Source organism: Lissotriton vulgaris, chromosome 9 (genome assembly GCF_964263255.1).
Source record: "Lissotriton vulgaris chromosome 9, aLisVul1.2, whole genome shotgun sequence".
In the NCBI taxonomy this organism is placed as follows: domain Eukaryota; kingdom Metazoa; phylum Chordata; class Amphibia; order Caudata; family Salamandridae; genus Lissotriton; species Lissotriton vulgaris.
Genome location: NC_141697.1, coordinates 511,834,093 through 511,857,867, shown reverse-complemented (window position 1 = coordinate 511,857,867; position 23,775 = coordinate 511,834,093). Strand labels below are relative to the sequence as shown.

The 23,775-nt window shown below is 48.0% G+C and overlaps 1 protein-coding gene across 1 annotated transcript in view; it reads left to right on the top strand.

Annotated features, from left to right (window-relative positions):
* Positions 1–23,775, top strand: part of EXOC5 (exocyst complex component 5) — a 199,807-nt gene that overhangs the window by 119,118 nt on the left and 56,914 nt on the right. The window contains exon 13 of the mRNA XM_086937971.1: positions 23,324–23,432. Coding sequence (XP_086794097.1) covers positions 23,324–23,432 — 109 coding nt within the window. The remainder of the gene's footprint in view (positions 1–23,323; positions 23,433–23,775) is intronic.

Below are 23,775 nucleotides of genomic sequence, written 5' to 3'. Positions count from 1 at the left end.
GTAGTATATGAACTATATCACAGGGCGCGTTCTCGCATCACTAGCAGGCAGAGAAATCCTGAATCCGTGCCAGGGTCCAGTGCCAGCCCTGTAGTATCATTAATGAACTTCATCCATTTATCCTGAACTCCCCTTTCCAAGGCTTTCAAGAGTTCTAACCAGCCCTCCTCATCATATTTGACCTGCAGGCGAGCCTGCAAGATAGTACTGAGGCTAGTCAATTGCAGCTGGGAGTAGAGGTGGCGAATAAGAAGATAGTGGAACCCAGACATCACACCTTTAAACTGAACCCAAGTTTTAGGGTAAGAAAGCACCGGGGAACAGGTGATGGTCCAGGGTTAAGGACCCAGTTTGCTCAGCAGACCATTACATTATTATGTGTGGCACTATTGTTGAGTAACATCAGACAAAATTAGTCCTGGTGAATCTCAAAGGACTTAGGTTTGCTTCCAGAAATCAGGTATGCGAGTGTTAGCATCCCAGCTCTGTGCCAGGGTCCCCAGTCAAGCATGGCCTCTCCATGAAAACACCTGTCTTGTTCCAGAGGGGCGCCTTGTCATGGAGATGTGCATCAACCGGAAAGTGCTTATGAGCCCTTATCCAGGCTTTCAGCATAGGGTTGGAGGATCTGGCGGCAGGGCCGGGAAGATGGAGCAAAGATAGAGGGCCTGATCTCCCAACGAGGCCTATTGGAGTCTGCGCTCTATCGCAACCCATAACTGGGGAGGGCAGGGCAGGAGGGATGAGGGTGTTTGTACATTTGTGCCAAATGTAGGGCTATACACTAATGCTCCACAGAGGGCAGGCTTAGTCCTTCTGCTGAGCTACGGGATTTAAGCTTCCAGATTGCCAGACGAGGTCACGCTGTACCCCAGATGAAGGCCTTAATGGTCCTGTTTATCTGATGGAGGGTCGAAAGGGGTATTAGTTGGGGAGGCATGCCCAACACATACATGATTTGGAGGAGAGTAACCATTTTCACTGCTTGAGTCCATCCCCAGAGAGAGAGATTTAGGTGGGACCGCTTAACAAGTTCAATCGCATCCTCTCCATAAGTGGTCAAGGTTTTCTGCCACCCCTGAGCCGTAATCCTTAGATTACAGATGACATACAAAGAAGAGCTACCAGCATTGAAGACTAAGACACCCACTGACTTGGCCTCAGCCCTGCAAACTTGTCTGCAACCCTCCAAGACCCTGCTTAGTAAGGGTGACTCGTCCTGCAGCCCAGTGACCTCCAGAACCATGGGAAGACTGCCTGCCTTCTAAAAAGACTCCTAATCTCCTGTGGGCAACGGACCTGTATATTAGAAAAGCAACTTTAAAGTCAGTGCTATGCCTGTGGAACCGCAAAATCAACTAGCTCTGCACTGACACCCACAGCCTGAGTTCCAACGGCCCACCAGTCCAGCAAAGGTTTGGCAGCGATTTAGAGCAAGTCAACCGTGGCTTGACCCCTGCCTGATTCCACGCCGACCCCTGCAACCTCTGCACGAGAACCCCTCCCAACCGCGACTTGAACCAGTAAACTGATTTCCAGCGCCGAAGAACAGCCCCACATTGGAAGCCCGAGGCCTTTAGGGGGATTAATCGACTGTGTCCCGATGCCCCAATTCTAACTTACCTGTGCAGCTCTATATTTCTTTCATCCAGTCTTATGGCCTGAGCCTGCAGCCTTTTTCCGACTTCAAGATTCTCTGTTTGTTTACTTTGAGGGCCCAAAGCTGTATTGGCACTCTGCAACCAGCCACCCCTGTGGTGCTGAGGGTGTAAGTTTGGTTCTGCCTTGTGCCCTCCTTGTGCTTTCCTTAACCTCCGGAGACTGGTTTACCAACCCATCCTGCTTTACCTGTAAGTAGTACCACTTTGATTGCCGCCTTTCTCCATTGGATGACATTGGCACCAGCACCCAGGTTTGACCTCTGCACTCTGCACTCAGAAGCCCCAGTGCTGCTGATGGAGCAGTGAGGTCACTTACCTGAACCTTGCTTGTTACTGAATCTTCATCCAAAAGTTCAATCGCGCAAATCATGTACTTTTCTGAATATTGCTGATTATGTTACCTCCCATAAGATAACATTGTACTGATTGAAAATTGACCTAAGTGTACACTTTTTACATTGAAAACCAGTTATATTACAAAACGTATTTTACTGCAACAAAGTATCTTTGGTTCTATAAAATAAATATACTAAAAGTAATATTTTTATTGGTCTCGATTTTAGTCATTGACTGTGTGTAATTGTCTGTGTATTACAAATACTTAGCACTGCCCTCTGATAAGCCTTACTGCTCACCACACTCCCACAAAAGAGAGTACTATTGTTATCTACTTTAACCTCTCTAAAGCCTCTGGGGATCCACTGGACCATGTGCACTCTTTACCTTACTTTGTTATAGTATATATAGAGCCAGCTTCCCTCGTTGAGCTGCCTTGGCAGCTGTAATTGGGTTGCACCTTAAACCCTTTTGCTCTTCCATCTGTAATGCAGCTTCCTCTGCAGCTACCCATTTCATTAATTCTTCTCTCCATCTGCTATGTGGTGGGCCATTTGGTGACAGCCAGTGCATTGCAATCGCTCGTTTAGCCATTACTAGGCACAAGTCAATAAATTTAGAGCTCACTTTGGTAACTGGGGATCTAGGGTAGATTCCCAGTAGATTGCCACTGTTTCAAGATATGGAAGGTGTGTGGCCTGTTCACGGTCTTTTATGACTTGGTGCCAGTAAGCAGAAACAGTTGAGCATTCCCATACCATATGCAGAATCCTGCACTAGTCAAGGAACATCGGGGCATGTCTTGTCTGTAGTGCCCATTTATGACATTTAGCCTGTGTGGTGGTAGTTAGGTTGCGTGAAGGTAGTTGATATGTGCATATTTAACCCAGTTTTTCTAGCGAAGCAGCTTGTATGCTGCAAAGCCCCCTTCAGGTGTCCCCACATTGACAAGTGCTGAGGAGACCTGATATCCACCATGGGTCGACACGTCGTCGGAAGTTGAAGAGGCAGACCGTGAACAATAGTTGCCTAAACTTCCAACTGTTGTACATTTATTGGATATATTTTACTTGATTGCCTCTTTCTTATGAAAACCAAATGAAAAATAGAAGCCTTCCTTTTTCTATATGTTATTTATTTTTCACGATAGAAGTGTAGGTTCTTTTAAATATTCACTTGGGACACACAGTCACTTGTTATATCTTGTATGTAAATATTTCATATATTATGTTTAACCTTTTCGATGCTCATGACGGAACGGTTCCGTCATGAGCATCGGTTGTGCTGTGCTCATGACGGAACTGTTCCGTCCTGACCACACCCATTAACATTGGGCCCCAGCACCGGCGGTAAATCGGGGCAGCACGGATGAGGTTAAAACGTATTTGCATATGTTCGTATAAACTATGGAAATGTATTGACAAATTGACCAAATGTGTAGCCAGCTTCTTTATTTGACATCTAAACACACCACCCACATTGCCATTGTACATAAATACTTATAAGTGTTTTTATATCTATCCACTGGAGCCCTTTTGTTTTCTTCTGTTGCAGCACAAAACACACAGCCCCCAGTGTTGAGGGCAGAAGAACTTGAAGTCTTTGCTATTCCTAAGACTTCTTGAACAGGGGGCAAGCTCTACCTCAAGCCGTTGGAGAAACACACAAAACTAGATTGCAGAAAGTTCAGTCCAGTCCTTTCACTGCCCTACACAGAGCAGCCATTGTAGGCCAACACAGCAAAGCACACAGCAAAGTGGTAGTTCCTCCTGGCCGCTTCTCCAGCTCTTCTTCTTGGCAGTCTTCTTGGTCCAAAAGAGTTCTAAAAGTCAGGGGTCTGGCCCCCAATATTTATATCCCCAACTCCTTTGATCTCTTAGGCAGAGAGTGTCTGTGCCCAGCCAGAACTAGTTCTGCCTTCTCTGGTTGACTTTCTGGCAGGAGGTGGAGACGGCATGGTCAGAGGCAGACCAGGCCATTTGAGGTGCAAGGAAATCTCCTCCCCAATTGCAGCCCAGGTCTATTCAGCCCTTTCTGATCCACCTAGACTATCTGGAGCCACTCCTGCTCCCCAGCCTTCTGTCATCCAAAACCCAAACAGACAATCCACATTGCCCCAGTATTGGAACTTCGAAAGATTCCCATGCTTTTGTATCATTCCCCCGTCGTCAGAATGGGCGCCTCGGTAAATGGAAAATACTATAGCAGTAGGAACAAAAGAGAAAGAAAGGCCTAGGCTTCTTCTCAGTTTGTAGCCTATCCACCTCTTTTTGTAAAAGAGACCAAAAAACTTGCAACAACCAATCAGAATAGCCTTACCCCATAGAACCCTCCTGAGAGAGCCACAGAGCCTCAGATTTTCTGCCGCATGTTGTGCTAAGTGAGTCCCCTGAGCTCTGCTCAGTTTTCTTTCTACAACTTGGGATTCAACTATTTTTTCTTCAAAAGATGTCAGATAAGGAGAAGAAAGCCTTATTTAAGGCTTGTGCTACCTGTTGAAAGAAAAGGCTATATGTGGAGGACAAGCATAAGGATTGTATTTACTGCTTGTACCCAGACCACAAAGCCTCTGATTGCAAGATCTGCAGAACCTTCTCCTCTAAGACCTTAGGAGACCGGGAAGGAAGACTTTCGACCTGGCTGCAAAAGATGAAGTCTCGAAAAGAGGTGATTTCCAGTGACATCAAGGAGGTCTAAAAAGAGGGGAAGGTCTTCCCCTTATCAGCTGAGCCTCCTTCTAAGGCCTCTCAAAAGACCTCTGATAGGTCTGGTAGGCCCAGTCCCCGAAATTCTCCTCACCGAGGTGCAAAGGTTAAAGAGGGATTCGCGTCTGAGGTGGTTTCTACTCAGAAGGGGTCTTAAGAGACTTCTGTTCTCTCTCCACCACCTGGGAAGGCAAAAAGTTTTAAGAAACCTGCTTCCTTACCTCAAGAAGGGAAATTTGAGAAGACCCGCTCGTCAACGACATCTTCAGGTACGTCGACGACGACTGCTAGAATCCATCAGGTGTCCATTTCTGCTTCATCAACGGTCCAGTCGGCGATGACGATAGCTTCGACGACGACTTTGTCGACAGCTCAAGTTCCTCCACCTGTGTCGTCGAGGATATTATTATCCTCAACGACGACAACGATGACGACGGTTCCTTTGATATTGACGACGAGCCCATCGACGATGATCCTTTCCTTCGATGACGGTGCTCTCCTCGACGACGATTCCATCATTGTCGACAACGTCTCTGTCGACTGTGCAAAAAGTTAAAATTTCAATTAGAAGACGCCAGATTACACCGGAGATGACATCTCCGCGATGGATGACGCCCCTTCCTCCGGCCTTACTTCTAGAGGAAGACTACTCAGAGGAGGATGATAGTCCATTTGGGAATGCCTACAGCCCATCTCAGCTCCAGGTCAAATACCAGGACTCAGACTCTGAGGGCTATTACGAAGAACAGCGACAACGTCCTCCCAGGGAGAGAACGCAGGAACAATCCCAGCAGGGTATGGTTTCTATGCCCTCCTCTTTGATAAATGACTTACAGATCATGTTGATGGATTATAGGAGAAGATTTTCATCTCAATCCTCCAAGTCCATACAGCCACCTCCTCCACCACCACCATCCGCTTCTGCGGCTCAGCCACCAGAACAAGAACCCTCGGAGGTGAGACAGGCTATCACCATGGGTCAAGCGTATGGTGATAATGACGAGGAGTCTTCTGATGATGGACCGGAGGTGCCAGAGGTCCCAAACCTGGATAGAGAGTGGGACGATTATATTATTCCAGACCCACCTTCTCCTTCACCGGATCCGGTGGATTCCCCTTCAGCAGACATCCGAGGTTTCCTTAACCTCATGGAAAGAGCTTCAAAAAGGTTTGCCTTCCGGTTCCAGTGGTTCAATCGGACTGCTTCCTCTATGATATCAAAGAGCCATACAGGAAATCCATTTGCTCTATTCCCATCATAGAGCATGTATGGTCTGAAGGTGTGAAAGTCATGCAGTCTCCAGCTACCGTTATTCCGGTACTACTGCGGCTGGAGAAAAAGTACAAGGCCCCTAAGGGTAGCCCCGCTCGCCTGGTTGGCCAACCAAAGCCGGACTCCGTGATCTCCCGGGCGTCACAGAGAAAATCAAAGAACCCATCGGCCCCTCTGGCTGCACCACCTGATAGGGAAGGTAGACGCCTGGACAATGTGGGTAAAAGATTCTCTTCGATGTCCAGCCTCCTGGTTCGTGCCTCCAATGCACTTGCAATTTTGGGACGATATGATCGCCAAATGTGATGCGATATGTCTCGGTTTGTGGATCAGCTACCTGACAGCGCTAAAGGGGATGCAAGGAAGATTTTGGAGGAAAGGGAGCGTTCTTCCTCAGAGATAATTGACTGCTCCATGGACATCGCCACGACTGCTTTTCGTGCCTTGGCAGGTTCGGCTGTCCTGAGAAGACAAGGTTGGCTTCGGGCTACCTGGTTTCGCCCTGAGGTGCAAAATAAGATTTTAGGTTTGCCCTTCGATGGTGACATGCTTTTTGGCAAGCATGTAGATGACGCCTTACAGGATATTAAAAAGGACACCGAAACAGCCAAGTCCTTAAGCACGTTACAATGTTGTAAGGTACCTTTCCGTGGAGCTAAAGGCAAGAGTTTTTCGACCTACAGAGGAGGATACCAGCAACGCTACTCCTCCTATTCCCAATCTTTTCAAACCTATATATCACAATACTCTCAGAGACAGAGTCAATCAACATCTTTCTCTCGCCAGCCAGCAAGAGGTTGACAGGGTCGCCAGGGGAGAGATTCGTCTAAACGGCAATAGCAGCCTCTTAGCTCTGTCTACTGTCCCGTCTCCTCCGGTAACATCAGTGGGGGGCAGGATTTCTCCTTTTCTACGCAGCGGAATGATCATAACATCAGATCGGTGGGTCCTAAATATCATTCGATTTTGACACACACTAGAATTTCAACAACTCCCACCTTCCAGAGCCCCTCACGCCACCGAATCAAAACATCTACGACTTCTACGTCTCGAAGCCCATCAACTGTTCATCAAGGGGGGCGATAGAGCCTGTACCTCAGTCTCAAAGAGGACAAGGATTCTATTCCAGGTTTTTCCTAGTTCGCAAGACGGAAGAGAAGTGGCGCCCAATTTTAGACCTGAGGGAGCTCAACACTTATCTCATAAAGCTGTCGTTCAGAATGGTATCCCTTCAGGATATTTTACGGCTTCTCAATCCAGAAGATTTCATGGCGACTCTGGATCTAGAGGATGCATATTTCCAAGTACCGATCCATCCAGCTCACAGATGATTCTTGCGCTTCACAGTAGCCAAGAGCCACTTTCAATTCAAAGTCTTTCCTTTCGGGCTCAGTTCCGCCCCGCGGATATTCACAAAAATCTTAGCCCCAGTGGCGGCGTTTCTCAGGAAGCAATCTCTAGAGGTTTTTCCCTACCTAGACGATTGGCTGGTAAAGGCTCCATCCTTTCAAATAGCTTCCATAGCAGTCGACAGCAGCATTCGACTTTTCAATCAACTAGGTCTACAACTCCACAGGAACAAATCTGTTTTTAACCCATCCAGGTCGGCCAGATTCCTATGATCCATTCTGGATCAAGTTGTTGCAGGGCCTTCCCTTTGGAAGAAAGACAGAAAAGACTCATTCTTTCGGCTCGTCTCTTACAAAAGAAACTGTCTCTATCGGTCCGTCTGTACAAGTCGCTCCTAGGATCGATTTCATCTTGCATACCCTTAATTCCGCACTGCAGACTTTGGATACGTCCGCTGCGGGAGCAGCTAGACAAACGATGGTATCTGAAAGAGACACTTTAGTGATAGATTCCTTACCTTAGAATATCCCCAGGCGTCAGACTGGACCCGGAAATTTTTGCGTAGCAGTACCCTTGAGCGTCGGTAGGCGTCGTCTGCAGCTCCGCGTCCGTCGTCTGCGCCGTGATGACGTCGTTGGAGTACTTAGACGCCGCCTCCGCGTGCTGATGTCAGTTCTTCTTTTTTCCGCGCCAGCAAATGCAGATCTGGAAAAAGCAATACTTTACTCACTTTTTGACTAGACTTTTTTGATCCCTTTTGATCATTTTTTCTTGAGTCTTGCGACTCCGGCCAGTGCCTAGGGATGCCTGGTTTCACTATCCGGACCCGGTGAGATGGGTAGGCTTGACTGGCCCTGACACGAGCAGTAGAAACCTCAAATTTTATGGCTTCTCCCTTGATGTCAGACCCACCGGGTACTGTTGACACCCTATAACTCTAACCCTTAGGCAAGAGCCGTGTCATACAGGTAGTACAACTTATGTGCTGTATTTAAACTGATACTAATCATTATGTCATGTTTTGTAGATTATAGTTTTTTACTAGGTTCTGAAGAATTGCAGTCAATGTACTAGAAGCGAGAAACATGTTGACCACACCATTTGCACTTTTAGCCCTGGTCCACTCTGGGAAACCATAGTCCCCATGAGCACCGGCTATCCTTGATTTTACTTGTGGCAGAGGACCACCAGAATAAAATTGCTTTCCGGTACCTTGTGCCACATTTTATCCTCACCCACACTATCTACTCTGTCCTGGCCCCTCACCCCCACTTCACCCATAGGCAGTTGGATAAAAGATCTCCGATAAAGAGCCCTTCTTTGAGGTGAGCCTGTTGGGCATTGCACCGCCTGCCCAACGAGGAGCATTGCCGATGATAAAGCATGACACTCGCAAGGGTGTGTGAGGCCAATATATCCAACAAATTGGATACCCAGGGGTTGTCCTCCATTGAGCACTAACCCTTTTCCCCTAGTGACCCTTTCCTTCTTCCTTCCTTAAGTAACAGCCCAGTCATCCCTTTTGTTGTCTTCATATCTGGGGCTACGACTGTGGCCGGACCTTCCATTCCCTTCTCTTGTGAATGGTAATCAATGCCCTACTGGATCACAATTGATCCTTGTCTTCCCCTACCTATTGTTACACAATGCCTGGTTTCAAGCCTTGTAAGGATTGCGACCGACTGACCCTCACTGTCGGTGTCTCCACTGTCTCGGCGTCGACCACGATGACAAGACCTGCCCCGACTGCCAGGCCCTGACTTCGAAAGCTAGGCGGGAGCGGTCCCGCAAGCGACTCGAACTCTGGCAGTCGGCCGTTCCCACAGGAGGTCGAGGGACAGGTCGTGGGGTCGGAGCCATCACAGCTCCGAGAGTCTGCATCACTCCTCCGGGTCGAAGTCGTCGTCAGGTAAGCACAAGAAGTCGAAGAGACATCATCGCTCTTCTGACTCCTCCGACGCTCGTGTGGCGCGGCCGGGGGTTCGGGTGACACCGCCCACGCGGCTCAGTCGGAGACGCAGACGTCACGTCCTGCTCCACACCCTCCTTCCCCTGGGCAGGACGCGACGCCAGGGGAGATCGAGCGCTTCCTCATGGCCATGAGGAACCTCTCTTCCCCGACGGGTTCCGCGGCGCCTTCGGGCCCAGCGGACCCGTCTGGGGCACCTAGCGGGTCGGGGGCTTTGGCCCCGACACCGCCGGCGCCTTCGGAACCGGCGCCGCAGGGACCCACTGGATCCGCTTCGGGATCCGGGTCGTTGCCGGTTGACCTAACGACCTCACCGGTGCCGGTCCCTCAGGTGTCACTTCCGGCGCCATCCTCGGGTGGCGCCGTCCCCGATGCCTGCCTCGCTCCGGTTCCGGCGTCTGAACAGCCCCACTGGGCGCCGCTTTCGACACCGCTTGGGGAGTTTAGTTTCTATGAACCGGCCTCATCGTTTGACAACCCTGATTATCAGGGGATGGGTGAAGAGGAGTATTGGGAGGGGTCTGAGGACTCTCTGTCCGTCTCAAGAGGACTGGACAGGTGGACACTGGCTTTGTCTCACCTCCTACCGTGGGTACGGAGGAGGGGGCAACCTACAGTGTGGTGTTGATGAGGGCAGCCAAGGCCTTGGGCCTTGAGCTCCCTGACTAACCTCACTGAGGTCCTTAAACCGCAGTCAAGCTCGGCCGAGCCTCTACTGCCGTTTAATGAGACCTTGACCGACGTTCTTTTGGGCACTTGGTCAAGGCCCGCTACGGGTTCGCCCGTAGATAGGAACGTGGCCAGACGCCACCGCCCGACCCATGTTTCCTGTCCACCCACCCCACCCCCGAGAGCCTGGTCATCCAGGCTTCAAATTCCCAGACCGCATTCCCGTCGGCTCCGCCAGACAGGGAATTCAAGAGGTATGAGCAGTACGGCAAAAAGGTATTCTCCTCCCTTAGTCTGGGACTGCGGTCTTCCAACACCGCATGCCTCTTGGGCAGCTACACCCACTCTCTGTGGGATACGGTCTCCGAATTGCTGCCACAGTGTCCGTTGGAGGTACGGGCCAAACTCGGCCAAGCCCTTGTGGAAGGCCGGGATGCAGCAAAGTATTCTATCTGGTGTGGGCTGGATACCACCGACTCACTAGGTAGAGGGATGGCAACGACAGTGGCGATTCGTCGCCACGCCTGGTTGAGGTCCGCCAACTTTTCGGCCGATGTCCAGAATACACTGATGGACATGCCGTTTGATGGCCGTCGCCTTTTTGGCGACAAGGCAGACCATGCGCTTGAGCGCTTTAAGGACTCCAGGGCAACTCCAAGTCCTTGGGCCTCTCGGCCCCACGCCAGCAAACTGGTGCCTTTTGCTCCTTTTGTGGTAAATAAAATAATTACCCTGTCGGAATTTCTATACTTAAACAAAAGGTCATGCATATAATGAGAGGCAGAGTCCATGGTGTCCGATTCAGAAGGGCTTTATTTCAGTAACTCGAGTTAAGGGAGAATCGGGTTCCATCTCCACTAAGGTTCAGGAAGGATCGTCATCTGAACTTTATTCACAGAGTACATTATTTATACTTTAAACATACATTAACTTGCATAGAGAAGGCGGAGCGCTCCAGGCGGAGCAAGTGAAAGAGAGATAAGAGCATATGGGCGTGCATAAGGGCGTGTAAGAAGGCGTACACGTGGGTGTTCCCTTGATGAGTCATAGGTGTATCATAGGTGGGTGGATACATGGGGGGGTCAGCGTGGTTAGCTGGAACCTTTACCCTACTTGTGTGCGCAACTTGGTCATGACGTGGAATTGACGTGTAGCTGGGGGGAGCTGGCTTTCGTGCTAGTAGAGAAGCCTTGAGTGTCAGAACGACCTGCACTTCTGGTATTATCTGATATCTTGATTTGGAGGATGTATTATCTGGATTAAAGGTCGCTCGAGCAAAGGCTGCTCATCACTAAATGTTAGTATATGCATATATTTCTTCGTGCATTGCGTGGGGCCATGGGCCTTCTATGGATGCGAGTTCTGTAAATCACTTGGATGGAGACAGAAAGGCTAGGCCCTATCTTCTGCAGGCGGGTTATGTTTACCTTCTTCATTAAGCAGGAATGTGTTTCTGTGGAGCAGAGCAGATAACTGTAAGCAAAATACTGTCTTGGCAGGCCGGGCTGGGCACCTCTCGGCTGAACAGGAAGTATGTGAGAGTTCAGGGATACATAGCTAAACTGCAGCTTTCAGAGTGTCAGGAGGCATAGAGCCTGAATTCGGGTCCTGGCTCGGCTGAGCCACAAAAACGAGTTCATCTCGACTTTTTAAACGTGCACTATGCAAATACATTGGCAACATGGGCAACATAGGCCTCAATGCAGAATTAACGTGGCAGGCTTGGTAACTGACATACTAATGTTGGACGGAAATGCAGATGCATTATTATTACAGGCATGAGAGGGAAATCGCATGGTGACATGGACGTACATAGGGTACATGCAGGGGACACATTGGCCATGTAAAATTTCTATTACCTCACTTTCATGGCCAAGGAAGGGGCGCCCCCACACGTTCTGCCAGCCACGCACTGCAGACTAACATCCAGCGAGGTGGCGGCCGTGGAAATCGCGTGGAGGCGGTCGGGGACAACGGCGAGGCCAGTCCACACCCTCCCCCGCAGCATCCGCCTCAAAACCCTCCTAGTCCGTGCTTTTCGGCCCATGTGACGCCAGTAGGGGGCAGGGTTCGCCATCACCACTCCCGCTGGCGCACTGTCAAGATTACGCTCCACAGGATCCGGTCGTTACAATTGGGGGTTCACCTCCTAACGTTACCAGCTCCCTTGTTTTATAATACAGGGAATTGGAACCATTAGGCAAGGGATATCAGGAACGGGGAGGGGACTGCTGGGACAAAGGCTCTGAAACGATATAAGAACAGCCTATAACGTTAAGCAATGCATAATAACAACATGGCTACTCTCAGTAAATTCTCGCTATGAGGGAAATGCCTGATGTTGCATAAGCATACCTGAATACCAGAGCCAACAAACACCCAGCATGGAAAACAAAGGAATTAAATGAAAGAGTCTTCTGAACTGTTGACTTCCTAGAACCTCTTGAAGTTCAGCAATAGTAAGTACTCCAAAATGTAATAGAACTAAAACAAGGTTCCAGACACCTGGTATATTATAGAGCCATATCCAGATATTGGTCGAAAGAAAGAAGGTATTGTAAACCCATGAATGAGTAATACTCATGGCAGTATATAGTGGCCACCACAATACTCCGCTGTATCAATGAAGCAAAGTACAATACAAAAGTTCACGGCAGCAAGTGGTTAGCCAACACACCTTACTCCGCTACAACCGCAAAATGATTAATCATTAACGGTAGCGCGTGGCAAGTTACACACAGCGCTCCGCTCACCAGAAGGAAGCCTTTGTTGCTACGGTAACCTGTAGTAACTACCACAATGTTCTGCAGTGAATTCGTAATGGTGAAGTATCCAACAGCGACGCGTGGCCAGCCGACTCACAGCGTCCTGTAAACAATCGCTAGCGCAGCCACGCTGGGAAACACTAAGTTACCTAAAACAGGTAATAAGCCGGAGGATCAGCGGTAACGTGTGGTCAGCCGACACACAACGTTCCGCTGTTGAGGAGGGGAGACAGCAGCAAGTCAATAACTCACCCCCTGCTGAACCAAGGAAATATCGCTCGTCTCTGAAGACTCAAGGCAGGCAGCCGAAGAAGAAACACGAGACCCGCTCCAAACGGACCTCAAGCAAAGACGAAGGGAAAACAAACAGAATAACGCGCATCCGTGCGTGACGACGCTAAGTACCCTCCCCATTGAAGGCTCATGGGAAATGTAGTCTTTACCTTAGGTAGGCGCGAAGGGGGCTCCGAACTCTGACACGCACTGTCACGTCGGACAGGTGGGTGCTGCAAATCGTCCGAAGGGGGTACTCCCTCCCCTTCGAGACGACCCCTCAAGCCATGCCACCGCAACACCACCGCGTATCGGGGGATCGTTTGCGGCTTCTGCAGGAGGAAGTTACGGCCCTCTTGGCCAAGGGGGCCATCAAGCGCGTTCCTGGGCCAGAAGTAGGATGTGGTTGCTACTCCCACTACTTTCTGGGACCCAAGAAGGGCAAAGGGGGTCTACGGCCCTATCTTGGACCTACGGAACGTCAACTGCTTCCTCCGGAAGAAAAGTTCAAAATGCTGACTCTGGCTCAGGTCTTAGCTGCCCTGGACTCAGGAGACTGGATGGTAGCGTTGGACTTGCAGGACGCTTATTTCCACATCCCCGTCCTGCCGGCCCACCGGCACTACCTGCGGTTCACGGTAGGCCACGAGCACTTTCAGTTTACCGTGCTCCCCTTTGGCCTTACCAGCGCCCCACTGGGGTTCACTAAAGTGATGGCGGTGGTCGCAGCTCATCTGCGCAGGTTAGGGGTTTCAGCCTTCCCCCTACCTCGACGACTGGTTGTTGAAGTTGGGCTCGCCCCAGAAAGTTCTCAGCCACCTCCAGACGACGGCAGACCTCTTGCACCAGCTGAGGTTCTCCATCAATGTGCCGAAGTCACACCTGTGTCCCTCTCAGAAGCTCCTTTTCATCGGTGCGGTTCTCGACTCGGCGCAGTTTCGGGTTTACCTACCCAAACAGCGGGTTCGGGATATACAGGCTCTGATTCCAATCTTTCAGCCTTTATCCCAAGTCTCAGTCAGGTTGATGCTTTGGCTTCTGGGGCTGATGGCTTCCTGCATCCTTCTGGTGCATCACGCCCGTTGGCGGATGCGGGCTCTGCAGTGGGACCTGAAGTTTCAGTGGGCCCAGCATCAGGGCAACCTGTCCGACCATGTCCTGATCTCGGAGGGCACTGCGAGACAGCTGCAGTGGTGGCTCACGGGCCGCGATTGGGTCAGCGGCAGATCCCTCTCCCTTCCCCAACCGGAGCACGTACTTGTGACGGACGCGTCCCTCCAGGGCTGGGGAGGCCACATGGGAGAGGCGGAGATCAGAGGCCTCTGGTCTCCGGCGGAGTCCCGGCTCCATATCAACCTTTTGGAGCTGCAGGCGATTCGTCTAACACTGCAGGCATTCCTCCCCTCTGTCCGGGGGAGTGTAGTGCAGGTGTTCACGGACAACACTACCGCCATGTGGTATTGCAACAAACAGGGCGGGGTGGGGTCGTGGACCCTCTGCCAGTAGACTCTGCGCCTTTGGCAGTGGCTGTAACATCAGGGTGTGACCCTGGTGGTTCAACACCTGGCAGGTTCTCTGAACGCCAGGGCGGACTAACTCAACAGCCGGTGCATGATGGATCACGAATGGCGTCTGAACTCGGACGTGGCGTAAGGCCTCTTTCAGCAGTGGGGAGAGCCTTGGTTAGATCTATTCGCCACCAAAGAGAACGCGCAATGTCATCAGTTCTGCGCATTGGAATTTCCAAGGTGGCACTCGCTCAGAGACGCTTTTCGTCGCGAGTGGAGTTGCGATCTGTTGTACGCCTTTCCGCCTATACCACTTCTGCCCTGAGTGCTGAAGAAGATCAAGCGCGACCGGGCACAAGTCATCCTTGTGGCTCCGGACTGGGCACGAAAGTACTGGTATTCCGAGCTACTCAGTATGTCAATCGATCCCCCGGTCCGTCTGCCTCTTCAGGAGGACCTTCTGTCACAGCAGCAGGGGACGGTCCTCTCCCCGAGCCTGTCCAGTCTACACCTCCATGCTTGGAGATTGAGCGGCGACACTTGAGGCCTCCTGAAGTCTGTAACATCCTTCTAGCAGCCAGGCGTCCCTCCACAAAGTCGGTATACGCCTGCAGGTGGAACAGATTTGTGGCATGGTGCACAGCAAAGGCTGTGGATCCTCTCTCTGCCCCTCTTTCTGAGGTTCTTCTCTTCCTTCTTTCTCTTGCTCAGCAGGGCTCTGCTCTGGGCACTATCAAGGGCTCTTTCTGCTCTTTCAGCCTTTTTAAGGCTGCCTGATCAACCTTCTTTGTTCAAGTCCCCTGGTAATCGATTCCTGAAAGGCATCACACATTTGTTTCCACCTGTTCCCTTCGAGATGCCTCAGTGGGACTTGAACCTGGTTCTTACTTTTCTGATGTGCGCTCCCTTTGAGCCACTTCACAACTGTCCTATCCGCCTTCTTACCTTCAAGACTGCCTTCCTGGTTGCCATCTCCTCTGCCAGGAGAGTGAGTGAGCTCCAGGCTCTATGCTCTAAACCTCCTTTCCTTTCTTTCCATCCGGACAAGGTTGTGTTGCGGACAAGGCCCTCTTTCCTGCCCAAGGTAGCCACAGCCTTCCTCATCGGGCAGTCCATCACCTTGCCCACCTTATTTTCGCCTCCGCATCCCTCAAAGGAGGAAGAGCGGCTCCACCGTCTGGACCCAAAACGTGTGCTCTCTTACTATCTGGATCGCACACGCCAGTTCCGGGTGGATGATCAACTCTTTGTTGGTTTCGTGGGCGCTAAGAAGGGAAAGGCGGTGCAAAAGCGTACCATCTCGCGGTGGATCATCTAGTCTATCCAGGCGTGTTACTCCTTGGCTAAGAAGGAACCCCCTGTTGGACTAAGGGCTCATTCCACTCGGGCCACGGCGACTACAACTGCCTTGGGCCGAGGAGTGCCCTTGCAGGACATTTGCCAGGCAGCTACGTGGGCCTCGCTGCACACGTTTTCAAGACACTATTGCCTAGACAGCCAAGTCTGGAAGGATGGCTTCTTTGGCCGTTCTGTCCTCCAGGACTTTCTGGTGTGATTATTGGTTCGCAGACCCACCACCGGGGTTGGTATTGCTGGGGTATCTATTCTAAGGTAAGGAATCTATCACTAACGCGTCTCTTTCAGATGCACAAGTTACTACTTGTGTAACAATATATCTGTAAGAGGCATTAGTTAGTGATAGATTCCTTACCGACCCACCCATATTCCCCGTTCTGCGAACCGATATCTAGGGTTAAGGTCATCCCGTTTCAGGGCCCTAGTTTCAATAGCACCAGTGTTGGTGTTTAGCATAGCTCTGCGTTTCTGGCGCGGAAAAGCTTTGTCTAAGAACTGACGTCTGCACGCGGAGGCGGCATCTAAGTACTCCGACGACGTCATCATGACGCCGACGACGGACGCGGAGCCGCAGACGACGCCTACCGATGCGCAAGGGTACTGCTACGCAAAAATTTCCGGGTCCAGTCTGACGCCTGGGGATATTCTAAGGTAAGGAATCTATCACTAACTAATGCCTCTTACAGATATATCATTACACAAGTAGTAACTTGTGCGCCAGGCAGAAGGCACAGTCAACGACAAAATAACAGTGACACCATTAATGAGGAAAGCGGCCAACTGGTGGACGGTAAAAGACAATATCTCAAAAGGTCTCACTTTCAAGATTGCTCCATCTCCCTTGGTTCTAACCACGGACGCCTTACTGGAAGGCTGGGGAGCAGTAATGCAGGATCTACACGTGAGTGGTCATTGGACGCCCGAGCAGCGCATGTTCCACATCAATCTTCTGGAACTCCAAGCCATTCAATTAGCTTTACAAGCTTTCTTTCCAAGAATTGGGAATTCCACGATACTGGTCCGTACAGACAACACGACGGCCATGCATTATATAAACAACCAAGACGGGACGAGATCTCGAGCTCTTTCAAGGGAAGCACAAGAAATATGGAATTGGGCAATTCTCCACAGGGTTTCTCTTTCAGCAGAACACCTTCCAGGTACGCTCAACACGACAGCGGATGCGTCTAAAATCAATCTGTCACGAGTGGGAGTTGAATCAAAGCACTCTCGACGAAGTCTTCGCCTGTTGGGGCGCTCCGACTATTGACCTGTTTGCGAGTCCAGAAAACAGGAAATGCCAATTCTACGCAAGCAGGGATCACCCTCGCAGTTCACTGGGGAATGCTCTTTCGATAGCCTGGTCAGGCGCATTTGTTTACGCCTTTCCTCCAAAACCCCTGATTTCGAGGCTGATCAGGAAACTCAAGGCGGAAACTTGCAGAATGATTTTGATCGCACCAGCATGGCCCCGCCAGTTCTGGTTCACAGAGCTTCTCCTACTCTCTCAAGATCAGCCAATTCACCTACTGCCCATCCCATCTCTATTGACAATGCCTCAGGGCCAAGTGCTGCATCCAGACCCGAGCTTACTCCAATTGACGGCGTGGCTCCTGAGCACCGAGAATTCCAGGATTTGAATATCACTCGGGAGTGTAAAGAAATACTATCTCAAGCCCGGGCACCAAGCACAAATAAGACTTATCGCGCAAAATGGAAAACTTTCTGCTTATGGTGCCATCGACAGAATCTCCATCCGTACACTTCTGCTCCTCACCAGATTTTACCTTATATTCTTTCTCTGGCTAAGTCAGGTCTGGCGCATTCCTTCATCAAAGTACACCTGGCAGCTATCTCTAGATTCAGACGGACAGCCACATGTCCTTCTCTTTGGTCTGCAAGAATTATCAGGCCATTCCTAAAGGGTCTTTTCCATTTGGTTCTGGCTCATCTCATGAGACCCCCATTTGAACCTATTCACAGAGCGGATCTTAAGTTCCTTTCTTGGAAAGTAGCTCTTCTTTTAGCCTTAACTTCGGCCAGAAGGATAGGTGAGCTCCAAGCGCTTACTATTATGGAACCCTTTTTACAATTCAAGAAAGACACTCTAATTCTGAGAACAAATCCGAAATTCATTCCAAAGGTCCCTTCGGATTTCCATTTGAACGAACCAGTGGTTCTGAAATCTTTTTTCCCTCGACTATCGTCTCCAGCAGAAAAGTCGCTGCATTCCTTAGATGTCCAAAGATGTTTAAAATGTTATCTTGAATGGACAGGACGTTTCAGGAAATCTTCACAGCTCTTCGTGGCTTACAGTGCTCCGCGGAAGGGTTTTTCCAATTTCAAAACAAAGCATTTCACAGTGGATTTCCAGTGCAATTCTCTTTTGTCACCAGGAAGCGGGCAAGCCGCTAGAAAGGCATGTTCGAGCTCATTCGACGAGATCAGTCTCATCCTCTGCTTCTCTCTTCGCTTGAGTCCCTATCAGAGACATTTGTAGAGCAGCTACGTGGAGCAGTACCCACACAGTCACATCGCATTACTGCTTGGACTCTTCCAAGAGAAGTGAAGCGGCAGTCGGACAAGCAGTCCTGAGAAATCTTTTCCAATGAGAGGTGAGCTTTCCCTACTCTCCCTCCTTCCTGTGATTGCACATTTTGTATCAGATAATGTTTTTTCCTATCTATTGTAGCATGATCAATTTGCTTCCTATGAAAAGAAGTATACTAAGATATGTTGATACTCTTGTAACAAAATGTGCTCTTATTGCTTACTGCTAGCTACTCTGATGCAAAGCATGGAAATCTATGAAAGTGCCAATTCTGGGGCAAGAAAACAAGTTACTTACCTATAACATTGGTTCCCCAGTATTGTTAACTTTCATAGATTCCCATGCACCCACCCTCCTCCCCTGGGAAAGCTCAGCCTCTCGCAGATGTAGTTACTGTTACACAACGGCTACGAAAATCTGAGGCTCTGATGCTCTCTCAGGAGGGTTCTATGGGGTGAGGCTATTCTGATTGGTTGTTGCAACTTTTTTGGTCTCTTTTACAAAAAGAGGTGGATAGGCTACAAAATTAGATGAGGCCTAGGCCTTTCTTTCTCTTTTGTTCCTAATGCTATGGTATTTTCTATTTACCGAGGCTCCCATTCCGACAATGGGGGAATGATACAAAGCAAGGTAATCTATGAAAGTTACTTGTTAGGTAAGTAACTTGTTTTCTTCCAGCAGAGGCACACAGGATGGATGACTGAGCAAGAAAAAACCTATTTTCTAAAAGTGGTATTTTCAAACATAGAATATAAAAATCACCTTAACCAAAAGATGCATTTTTAGATTCTGAGTTCAGGCATACTAAACTTTATTTTCCTACCTAATTCCCCGGGCCACTTATGTTTATAAGATGATATAAACAAACCCTCATTCTCTGCTATGGGGAACAGGTAGCCTTGCAATAGCGAAAAACGAAATTGGGCATTACGTGGGAAGAACGGGGGTGCGAAATTGCTATGTGCAGCCCAGCCGAGCAATTAAACTAGAGCCGGAGTTTGTATTTTAATGACCCTTTTATTAAGTATGATACTGTCTTAAGTCTTTTTGCTGGTCATATATTTAATCCTCTTTAAGAACTCATTTTATATGTAAATATACATGTATTTATTTATTGTGCTGATGTATAAGATGTGGTTTTAGATTATTGATTTTATAGTGTATTTTTGGATGAAATTTGTAATAGATGGCAATTTGTCTTTTATGATGAAAAATCGCAATAAAGACTAATGAAATGAAATTGGCCATAATTCAGTATCAGGACATGCCATACATACCAGAGCATGCCCTACCTTTCACATACACTGCACCCTTGCCCACAGGGGTACCTTGGGCCTACCTTAGGGGTGTCTGACATGTAAGAAAAGGGAAGGTGAGGGACTGGCAAGTGTGCACTGGCCTAGTTGACATGGCAGTTACAAACTGTGCGCAGACTCAGCAATGGCGGGTCTGAGATACCTTGTCAGGGCTACTTACGGGGTGGCACAATCAGTGCTGCAGGCCCACTAGAAACATATGATTCACAAGCCCTGGCACACTCAGTGCACTTTACTAGGGACTAACCAGTAAATCAAATATCCAATCATGGAAACACCATTCCATAACACAGTATACCACAGGAGTGAGAAAATTGCCCAGAAACACTACGCTAGCAAAAACAGAGTCAAAACTGGGATGTCAGAAAGCAAAAACTCAAGGGAAACACGCCAAAAGATGCCAAGTCTAAAAGTTGATTACTAAAATATATGGTACCTCTCACTGGGAGAGCAAATGGTCTTATTTATCTGTGCTAGATAAATGGAATGTTGCTCTGACACCTCCCTTGTCCCGGTAAGGCTGGTAAAATTGTTGCAAGTTGACTGGGCACCTGACTGCCAACCGTAATCTTCGAATCATTCATTTTAAATATCTGGATCAGACATATTATACTCCTGTGCAATTGTTGAAGTTTGGGTTGCAAGACGATACAAGGTGCCCTAGATGTCAACAAAATGGAGTGGACTTCCTTAACTTAGCAAGCGGATGTCCTGCTACAGCAAACTTCTGGCAAAGGGTAACAAGGTCTCTTACAGATATGACACTGGAAAAAATCAAATGTGTACCAGAGGTGTGTCTGCTGGAGCTTCTAAACAGAATCAAACAGTGTAACAGACGCATTGTCACTATTGATACTTTGTTTTCTAAACTAGCTGTAGCTATGCATAGGAATGCCAAGGCAGTGCCAACCATAGTCAAGGGGATTTGTGATTTCGTTTTTTGTAAGGAACAGATGAATTACTATGCTGAGGAACTACCAGTGGCCTCTAGGCCCAAGGACTTTTGGGCGCCACTCACCAGGTATTAATTGGAACACCCTGACCTAACATAAGTGAATGTCCTAAATTAGATATTATGGATCATTGCAGTGATATGATGTGAAAGAGCTGTATACATGCAGAACACACAATATGTGCCATATCTGCTATGCCATAAGGGTGTTGGGATAGGTAGGGGGAGGAGGGCTGAAGTTATATAAAACAAAAAGCACTATTGTATACTATATGATTGATATTGCTGTTACAATATAATTGTAATGTCTGTTACCATTTGAACATTGTGATTCAATAACTATAATAAAAAAATAAAAAGGATGTATTTCACATTAAAAAAGTCGAAAACAAAATAAATAAAGCGAGTAATCTACAGGAAACAAAAGTACTTGTAAAAGACACTGAACAATATAAAGTGCTGGGTGGTTTGCATAGTTTGACCATCCCAAGAGCAATGAAATGTCATGAGTCTAGCGAGTGAACCCCCGTTTCAGGGAAAGCGACTATGTGATGAGCTATTCCTGCATACAATCCTGTCAAAACAAATCGATAAGTATTCTTAACAATTGAAAGATAATACTGGTCTCCTTCTTGGGAGTTAACTGACATACAATAAGCAACAGTCGGTTTTGTCAGACCCTCCTTCATCCTAATCTCATGTCTATATTTAAAAAAAGGTTGATTTAATAAGAGCCTTGTTAAAAAATGTAACTTTAGATGGATCTTGCAGTACAATAATATTACATAAAATATCATGAAACATGGACATAAAAACAAGCCAACGGATGTTAAAAACCTGACCCCAGTGCAAGACAGTCCTCAATTGATTTTGTAAAACTCTTTCCATCTCTGGGCCTAATGGAAAACCAGATTAGAAAGGGCTTTAATAGGAGCTAGTCTTCCAAAAAGCGTAGCCTGACTTCATTATGAACAATTGTCGATGAGGCTGAAACTGGTAAGCATAACATATGTTTCAAAAAAGTGTTCTCTTCAACTTGAAGTGGTTTACTCTGGGTAAAACCCCATACCCTCTCCTCCCCATCTCCGGTAAGTAGCAGTAGACACTCCTCTGGCCTTGTAAATATCGACCATTGCTTTAATCGGACGACAGCCCATGCTCTGGGCGAACCTAAAAATCCCATGGCAATTCCTGCTCATCTTTCTTTAGCAACCTGCTGTGACCATATATTGTTGCTAGAGAAGAGGACCCCTAGATAACAAAAGGAGCTGACTTTTGTGATTGGCGTGTCCCCGATGAATAAAAAACAAATCTACATTTGGGAATCTTTTTCCTGCAAATCCTAGTATTGGTCTTTGCTTTGTTAATCACCATTTTCTTGGCCTCCATGAAATCCCCAGTCTGTGCAAGCCGATGGGTGTGGGAGAAAGCAGAACCGAGTCGTCAGCATGTAACAATAGGGGCATCGGCTTGCAGAAGCTAAAGGGAAACATATGATCTCAATCGGGTACCCTGGGAAACCAAAGAATGGAGTCAACAACCAGGTCAAAGCACTACTTAAATCAGCGAAACGCTAGAAAAGGGATTCCTTCTTCGCCTTAATATATTTCCCCATTAGCAGTTCCAGATTAGCACATTGCTCAACAATCCCTAAAGCCCTCCTAAAGCCAAACTGGACTTCTGATAACACTATTTTATCATATGCAAACGCCTCCAATCTCATCAACAATGTATTTTTCATTAATTTAACAGAGTAATCAACGAGAGGGATGGGGCGATGGCATTTAGGGTCTGATGCATCTCCCTTTTAAAAGATGGGAACCATGATTGAGATGGTGCAAGAGGAAGAGATTATGCATTCATAGGGGCCAGGTGCTTTCCCACCTATGCTTTGTTGCAAAGCAAGTAAAAGTTCCTCTAGAGTTAAACCTAATGGGAGTAAGTGGCTAGGCGGGTCACCCGCCCTTTCAATCGTCAAGCCAGCTGCTTGGTTTGAGTCAAATATTCCAGAAAAGTGGGCTACCCATGAATCGCAGGAAACATAGAAATTAAGCTCTGGGAAATGGTCATGTTTCACAAAGGGGCATTGACCATACTCCAGAACAATTTGGAATCCCCTCTTTTAGCGGCCTGGAGTAATGCTGTCCAGGCCTCACCCTGAAGTCTTCTTCCTAACATCTTGAGCCTGGTTGTAATTTTTACAGTGAAGCTTGATGGTGCCAGGTTCCCTAGGTGAAGTATGTAGTGCTTCTTTCAGGCCCTTCAAGGCATAAGTACACAAATGATCGAACCATCTGTGTGTGCTAGGTTCGTTGGATCTAATTGTTGTGTCATTATTTTCCCCTTATTGGCATTCAAAAGACGCTATTATCCAACAAAAACGCAATTATTTGTCTGAGATAGCTGCAATTGGTAACAGTCTGATTAAAGCCTTCTTTAAACTTTACAGAAGAAAGCTTAGATTGGGGAACCCGTAGCTGTTGCTGCAGTGATTTATTAAGGGGTGTTGGGGCTGATGTAATGTGTAAAGAGGACTCTGCTTTTTTAACCTTTCTCTACCCTTTGCTTTATATGTATTGGTATGTTTTTGTGGAACTTGAAACCTTTATTAACAAAGTTTGTATTTGATTATTTTTAAGCTGTCAGATCCTTCTGATTTGCCAAAGAATGCATTCAAGATATTTTCTATTCTTGTGGAATATTTATGCATCGAGCACATTGATTATGCCCTAGAAATAGGGTTAGCTGGTAAGTCTACTTCGTTGGCTATATCCCATTTTGACTGTTTAGCAAATGTTTGATTTTCTAAGGCTCCAAAACCATTGTGTGAATGTTTTAACATGGTATTTTCCATTAATGTATGTAAACAAATATATAAACTCAAAGTATGTCCTATTGAAAAGGTGCTACTGGGGGAGGGTCAATTGAGAAGGTGCTACGGGGGGAGGGTCAACATGTGGCATCAAAACATGCCAAGTCAAGACACACAGGTAAGATTCGGAAAAAACATTTACTGCTGTAAACCAAACTTTATGATATTAAATTGCCCTGATTTACACATGGCAGCTATTCATAAAAGAATACCTGTCAG